At 40.0% G+C, this 8344-nt stretch overlaps 1 protein-coding gene across 1 annotated transcript; it reads left to right on the forward strand.

Moving 5' to 3' along the window:
* The first annotated feature begins 983 nt into the window (after positions 1-983).
* Positions 984-7892, forward strand: tagln2 (transgelin 2). The gene is made up of 5 exons (XM_058383594.1): positions 984-1143; positions 5421-5605; positions 5701-5872; positions 6169-6271; positions 7442-7892. The coding sequence occupies exons 2-5, from the start codon at positions 5426-5428 to the stop codon at positions 7590-7592; spliced, it is 606 nt and encodes a 201-aa protein (XP_058239577.1). The 5' UTR covers positions 984-1143; positions 5421-5425; the 3' UTR covers positions 7593-7892.
* Positions 7893-8344: the final 452 nt, after the last annotated feature.

The raw sequence follows: 8344 nt of genomic DNA on the forward strand, positions 1-8344 counted from the left end.
CACACACTTAAATGTCATGGGATCAGCGAGGGACAGAACTGATCCACGGGCCTGCTATTTACTTTCAAACCTCACATTTCTCTCAAATCACATAATCACAAAGAATTTTCCGCGGCTTCAAATAGATAAAAGAGATAAAACTACTTACTGCGCTAGCGATCAGATTAGATTGGACTCGAGTTATTTTATCATCATGTGAGATTAGGATCAGCGAGATTACCAACGAAACTGTAAAACAACAACAACAACAACAACCACAACACCCTGGTCAGTGACAGAGCTGGTGATTTATTCCACTTTTCTTGTCGTCCTTGTGCTCTGGCGTTTCGTTGAGAAGAGTTTGAAGCTACAGGTGAGAGTTTACGCTTCTACATGCTGCTGTTTTCAACACAAAAGAACTGAGACGTTGCTCAACACGACCCCATTGTACTGCCCTCAGTGTGGACAGATAAAGAAAAGATAAAAGTCTCTCTCTCTTTTGTGATTTCTCTCTCAGACCATCTTCTTTTCTCATTAATGCTTTCTGTGTAATTACAGTGCTGAAGGCCAGACCCCACCCGAAATACCTCTCTCTTTCTCTCTCCCTCTTAATCTTTTCTTCTCTCTCTCTCTCTTTCTTTCTCTCGTTCTCTCCACTTTCTCTGTCTCTCTCCCCCTCCCTCTCTTTCTTTCTCTCTTTGGCTGCTCTCTCTCTCTTTCTTTCTTTCTTTCTCATCCCCATCCCTTCCTCCATCATTCCTCTGTTCTGGGCAGAGGGGTGGAGGAGGCATTCAGAGAATCTGTCTATCTCCGACCCACGACAGCGCAATCCCTCCCCTCCTCTTTTTGTAAAAAAAAAAAGGAAAAAAAAAGAAAGGAAAAAGGAGGGGTGCAGAGAGAGAGAGAGAGAGAGAGAGAGAGAGAGGAAAAGAGCTAAAGAGGGATGGAACCACAGCCTTAAAAGGTCATGTACTTTTTTTCTCTCCTCCCTCCTGTGTGTGTGTCTGTGTGTGTGTGTGTGTTGAACTCATTCCTCCCGACACTCCCTCCTCACTGAGTGGACTTTGAGTCTTCAATAAGAGGAAGCAGACTGCACCAACACACACACACACACACTCGTTCGCTGAGGAGGCGCACACCCGTGCATCAGGAACTCTCCACACAGTGAGTATAACCTTCACGCTGTTAGCATGTGTGTTATTTCCTGTCGGAGGTTTAAGCTGATGTGAAGTGTGTGTGTGTGTGTGCGCGTGTGTGTGTGTGAGGGTTAAACCAGATCTGTGGCTAAAATCAGGATCAGGATCGAGCTTGAGTAAAGAGTTAAAGAGGAATGCGCAAGAGATTCTGTTACACTGAATACACACACACACACACACACACATATGCAAACAAGTGCTAACAAGCACAAGAATGCAGCGAGAAGAAAGAGAGAGAGAGAGAGAGAGAGAGAGAGAGAGAGAGAGAGAATGTGTGTGTGTGTCTTCATGTGTGCAGTTTTATTGGGGCATGTCACAAGAACAAGATTTCTCTCTCTCTTTCTCACTCACACACACACACACACACACACACACCCCATCCGTCTCACTCTCAGTTGTACGATCATTCTGTTTCTGTCTTTCTCAAGCTCTCTTCATTTCCGTCTCTCCTTTATCTCATATCACCATCGCTTCTTTCATTTGCACTCCTTCTCTATCCGTCTATTTATCTATCAATATTTTTCAGTTGCAGCTTTATTACTTAAAATGAGATCCACTAAAGCAGTGCCGTGTGTGTGTGTGTATGTGTGTGTGTGTGACAGAGAGAGAGAGAGAGAGAGAGAGAAGAATCTTGTTCTTGTGATACGTTCCAATAAAACTCAACACCTGAAACCACACACACACACACACACACACACACACACTCTATGATGTGTTGCACAGAGAAAATCTTTCTTGGTAACTTTTTTATTAACAAGCTGACAATTTCTGTGAAATTCTGTGGAAAATTGTGGTTGTTTATGTGTGTGTGTGTGTGTGTGTGTGGGAACACCCAGTGAGGCTGCACAAATAATAAAATAATGCATGACGTTAAATACCCGCCCCTTTACACACACACACACACACACACACACACACACTGTATTACAGGATGGGACCAGCCCAGTGAAAGGATATTGCAACATCATTCTCTAACTCTCTATCCCTCTTTCCTACACACACACACACACACACAAACACACACACACAGCATAAATTGTGTTGATACATGAACACAGGCACAACACAGTCACGCAGAAAGCAAACACAGACACCTGACCAACACATGCAACTCCAGGCCACACACACCCTAACACACACCCTGACACACACACACACAGACACACACTGCACATTTCTTGCACAAGCACAGACATGATCAGTCAGAACACCTTGATTGCATCACCAAACATACTCAAGTGGTCTGATGTCATGTCGGGTCACGCTAGCGACAATCAGACGTTCGTCCCCAGCCCCTAAATTCCGAGGCATTAGCATTACAGCGCTGAAAATGTCATGGAATTTGTCTCGTTTTCGCTTTGTAACACAAATACAGGCAATGTTTGATGTGTGAACTGTGTCTCATTAGATATACACCACAGATTAAATACTAGCAACATACTGAAACTCACTTCGTAGCTTGAACATTCAAGGACTTATCATTAGCTGTATTTATGTAGCTATAAACAGATCATACATTTGCATTGTTTTTTAAACAATTTGTTGGCAAATTGTTAAGGTGCAAAAGGAATAAAACACTTCAGGTCCTATTGTTCTAATCACAATGTTGAAAACTGTTTAGTGGTTACTTTTCATCACATCATTGTGGCATAAATTTTTCAGCTACAGTTATCACGGGACGGGAAGGTCCTCACAAAGATATCATAAAAAAGTGTGTTTTTTAAATTATTTTTTAAATTATTATTATTATTTTTAATTATTATTATTTTTTAAATTGTTTATTTTTTTTATTATTTCTTTTAATAACTTTTTCTATTTATTTATTTATTTTTTAATTATTCTTATTATTATTCTTCTTATTATACAAATTGGTTGTTTTAGAAATATAGAAATGCTAAAAAGTCATACCTTTTCATCACACCATCGTCCTGTCAATTGTTCAGCCACAGTCATCGTGGGACTGGACGATCCTCATAAAGATATCGTAAAGATGTGTGTTTTTATTATTATCATTGTTATTATTATTATTATACAAATTGGTTTTTAGAGCCCTAGAAATGCTTCAAAGTCGTACCTTTTCATCACACCATCATCCTGTAATTTCTTCAGCTACAGTTATTGTGGGACTTGGAGGTCCTCACAAAGATATCGCAAGTGTGTTTTTTTATTATTGTTACACAAATTGGTTGTTTTAGAGACCAAGAGATGCTAAAAAGTGGTACCTTTTCATCACACCATCGTGGCGTCGTTTCTTCAGCTACAGTCATCGTGGGACTGTAGGGTCCTCACAAAGATATCGCAAAAATGTGTGTGTGTGTGTTTTATTATTATTATTATACAAATTGGTTGTTTTAGAGACCTAGACATGCTAAAAAGTCAAATTGGATTGTTCGCTGATTTCCCCAAACAGGTGAAATGAGTCATTTTCTAACCACGAGTCAAGTCCTTATAAACCGTTACTACCTAAAAGTGTGTGTGTGTGATGATGAACAAGAATTGTTTTTCTTTCCTAAAACAGATCAATCTCCATTTTTAAAGCAATAACCCGCTTGTTAATCGCGATTCTGATGAAACACAGACATTGCATGACAAACTGCAGTCTAAAGGATTGGTTATTTTTCGTAGTGACTCGACGTTTCAACGATATTTTCTTCTCCAAGCGACGTCACTTCTGAGCTACACTGTTGAGAAAAGAGGAGTGAATATTAGCTAAAGGATGTGGCTGTGTTTCAGAATCACAGTTCTCCCATTGTTTGCAGCAGACAGGAAGTGGCTCTCGTTGTGACCTCCTGTCGATTTCTAAGGTGTTGCTGCTGTTGCTGCAGTGGTTCGATTTTGCGTTTTTAAAGCGTTGACTTCTGCTGTGTGAGAAACCACACCCATATTTAATCCTGAATGATGTATAAATTACTCAGTCATATTTAATGATTAAATATTAGGCTAGAAAGCTGATGAAGTCATGGTCTAACTCCTGTAAAAGTACACACACACACAAATGCACACACAAAAGCACACACACGCTCAAACAAAGCTCAGCAGTTTGTAATTACAGACTGTGGGCCAGTTTTGTGGGCGTGTGCTGCTTGCTTGGTCAAGCGCAAGGCCTCAAAAGGGACAACACACACACACACACACACACACACACAATGTCTTGTTGTCGCAGTTCATTTATTATCAAATACCTTTCTAAAACTTTATGCAACTTCAGCTGAACGTTATGTAACTTTATCACAACACGGAACTGCACCAGCTGCAGTGAAGAGCAAAACATGACCTTTTCGTCTCTTTCATTTAATTTCTCGTTTGTTTTTTTAAAATATAGTTTTACAGTAATACAAATCATGTATAAGTGAAAGTTGACATACAGACGTCCTCATAAAGCACCATCAGAATGTATGAATGTACGGTATATGTGTGTGTGTGTGTGTGTGTGTGTGTATGTGTGTGTGTGTGTATGTGTGTGTGTGTGTTGTGTGTGTTTGTGCCCTCACAATAATAGGAATATCTTAAAGTGTCAGCCTTAGATGTACTGGGCTGGTCTTCATAAGAAAAACTGCTTTATTTAAATGGCTGGTCCTCACAACGATAGTTAGACAAATTATGTGTGTGTGTTTGAGTGTTTGAGCACTTGTGACATTCTCACGGGGCATAAATGTCCTCGTTGAAGCAGCCACATGTAAAGGACAATATTTCAGACTTTCTGTTCAACTCACAACCTTGTACTGATGTGGTTTACTTTAAACAAAATTTATCTGTGTTTCCTTTAAGCAAGCGTAATGTAAGACTAAAACAAACAATTACAACGAGAGCCTAAACATCGACTCGTTCCGTAAACAGTTATGGCTACGTTTAGAGTTATTTTTGCTACAGATCCAGTTAATTCAGTACCAAGTACCCAAAAGTAAAAGTGTAATACAACATGAGTTGGTGTGTGTGTTTGGATCTTTGTTTTATATCTTTGACCTTGGTTGATCTGCTGTTATTTTAAAGCCTACAAGATTTTATTATTTTATTTCAGTTACTTTGGCTACGTTTTTGTGTAGATTTATGTTTATTATCTATGTTGAGAATTCTGTTAACAGGAGGTCCTCATAAGCATAGGTGCATGTGTGTGTGTGTGATTTCTTTTGCAGTTTATCCAAATTGGTTGTGTTTAAAGAAACAATTAAACTTGATTTTGGGTTGATTTTCTAACTTGAATGAAGTCCCTGTAAACCCAGTCCAACCTGAATGTGTGTTTCACAGGCAAGATGGCCAACAAGGGTCCTTCATACGGTTTGAGCCGCGAGGTTCAGAGTAAGATTGATAAGAAGTACGACCCTGAGCTGGAGGAGCGGCTCGTCGATTGGATCATGGCTCAGTGTGGTCCATCGGTGGGAAAACCACAACCTGGCAAACAGGGCTTCCAGACGTGGCTTAAAGACGGATGTGTAAGTGTGTGTTTGTGTGTGTGAGAGATGAAACTAAATTAATTTAAATGCTTTTATCTTAACTTCTCTACTCTCTCCAACCGTCATGTCTTCAGGTTTTGTGTGAGCTCATCAACAGCCTCTATAAGGACTCAAAACCAGTGAAGAGGATCCAGAGCTCCAGCATGGCCTTCAAGCAGATGGAGTTGATCTCTCAGTTCCTCGCAGCCGCCGAGAAATATGGAGTCACCAAAAGCGACATGTTCCAGACAGTGGACCTCTGGGAGGGTGAGTCCTCCATCATGTTCTGTGTCACTTCCTGAAAACTTTATACTATAGACCTGCTACAATCTTGTGAACTTATTTTCCACAGAAAGTATAGTTGTCTCACTCCACATTCGCTACACTACAGTGTCCCACAATGCACTGCTGTAGGTGGAGTCCCAATGACATACCACCGTTATCTCATTTGGCCTATATTGAAAACAGGGTGTGGTTTGGGACACGTCCACAAAATGCTGATGATGGTGAGAATTACATACTATACAGACTGTGACGCTCTGTATGTGTGTGTGTGTGTGTAGGTAAAGACTTGGCAGCAGTGCAGATGACCCTGATGTCATTGGGAAGTTTGGCGGTTACCAAGGGCGATGGCTGTTACCAAGGCGACCCCAACTGGTTTCATAGGTGAGTAATACCACTTCCTCTTCCTGTTTTCACATGAACTCAACCAAGCGATCACCATAGCAACACAGTGACAAACACAAACAAACGCTCACTACCACAGAAACCTGTAAATAGAACCTTATTTGTCCAACTGTTCTTTAACGCTACACAGTACTGTGCAAGCTCTGCAAAATCCTAGAAGCCACACACACACACACACTTGTGATGGAACTCACACCACACTGTGTAGAGTTAATAAACAGTGTCAAGTTTCTATGGTGTTGAAACATTAATCTTGGCTGTGTGTTTTAGTCGTTTAGAAGAACCCAACAGGTCTAAGTCCTATAATGACAGGGAAATGTCAAGTGTCCTCACAATCCACAGGAAACTGAAAAGCGGCCAAAGATTCTTTTAGTGACTGAAGTGAAGGTCAGAGCGGACCTAGCATTAATCAGTTAGACAAATGATCGTCCATGAAAGGTCCTGAGAAACCAAAACGTGTGTGTGTGTGTGAGGACATGGTGAACTGAATTAATCACGGATATAAGATCAGACTATAAATGACATTAGATCAGACATTGAGGATCAGAAATTGAGACCTTATGCACACTCAAGCCTTTTTATGCATCGTGGGTCAGTGGTTAAAGATTTCACAATGTCCTTGATTGAAATCGCAGCATTGCCTCATTTCTAACCTTTAAACGCTCGACTGTTTACTCAGATAAAAGCATTACAAAGCAAATGACGAATGTGTAATGATGTTTGTGGTTAGCCAATCAGATCATTGGACAGATTTTTTAGTAAATGATATTTTGTTTAGCTCTCTGATATTAAATTCACCCCAAACTGTTTAGCATTAAAGCCTAAGCGTGTAGTGTTTAATGTTTGTACACCGGTAGCGGCAAAGTAACATTTTTTATTCAGTATAATCATCTGTAAGGAAGATGGCACCATTAATTTCTGCCATTGCTTGCGACAAGAGTTGGAATCGTGTTTAAGGTGAAGCGGTTTGGAGCTAGCTGGTTGTTTAGCTGTGATCATTATAATGATCACTAACTTGCTAACGTATGGTGAGATTTGTTAGCTAGCTAAGAGCAAACGTTCATTACAAGTACCTTTCTCTATATATTTTAGTCTAAACTCCTTGGAAACTCGCTTGATTGATTAAACACGGTTGTGTGTGTTTCTTAGGAAAGCACAAGAGAACAAGCGGGAGTTCTCGGAGGAGCAGCTGAAGGAGGGTCAGAGCGTCATTGGCTTGCAGATGGGCTCCAACAGAGGAGCATCTCAGGCGGGAATGACCGGCTACGGACTGCCACGGCAGATCATCAACAACAACTAAAGTTCGTGATTTTCTGACCTACTTCGCTATCAAAGAGTGTTAAAACATGCGCCCAAGTTCTAACCACTCAGTCAGAAAACAAACTGGACAATCGCGTCTAAATCGCTTTTTACCGTCATATTAAACCAACAGACAGTAACGTAGTCCTGAAGACATGAACTTCTGAAACATTCCAGGCAAAACTCATCTCAAATTAGCCTAACGCTAATCCATGACCATAATCTCAGTTTGTTTGTGCATTGTATATTGATTTTTTTTTTCAATAGATGATTTTTCAAATAAAAATTTTTTCCACCACAATCGAACAGAATGTCTGACTGCTTCAAGATTCATATTGCCTTATTTTCTGACTAGAAGGAGTTGCTTATTGTTATGTAAGAAAAGAGGAATTTCCAGGAGGAGAGATGGGATGCGATAAGAAACCCTCCTTCCTCCCTTTTGGTATCAGTTCATCTGGTTTTGCTTGTTTGGTGGAGTCCTTTCACATACCCGCATAGATGATTACATAGGATAAGGAAGAGGATGCCAGGAGGTTGACCTTCATTTAGCTTTCTAGAGAATGTTAGAAACATGAGCCATACATGTGCTTTAAAGACTATTTGACTATGTGCTAAAATAATAATAATAACAACAGCATTAATACACCTCACTATTACTAATTATTAATTCAGAATCAGAATCAGCTTTATTGTCAAGTACTGTAAACAATAAAAAATATAAACAGAAAAAATATAAAGAAATTTTAACTGTGT

The sequence above is a fragment of the Hemibagrus wyckioides genome, linkage group LG28, assembly GCF_019097595.1.
Source record: "Hemibagrus wyckioides isolate EC202008001 linkage group LG28, SWU_Hwy_1.0, whole genome shotgun sequence".
Taxonomy (NCBI): Eukaryota; Metazoa; Chordata; class Actinopteri; order Siluriformes; family Bagridae; genus Hemibagrus; species Hemibagrus wyckioides.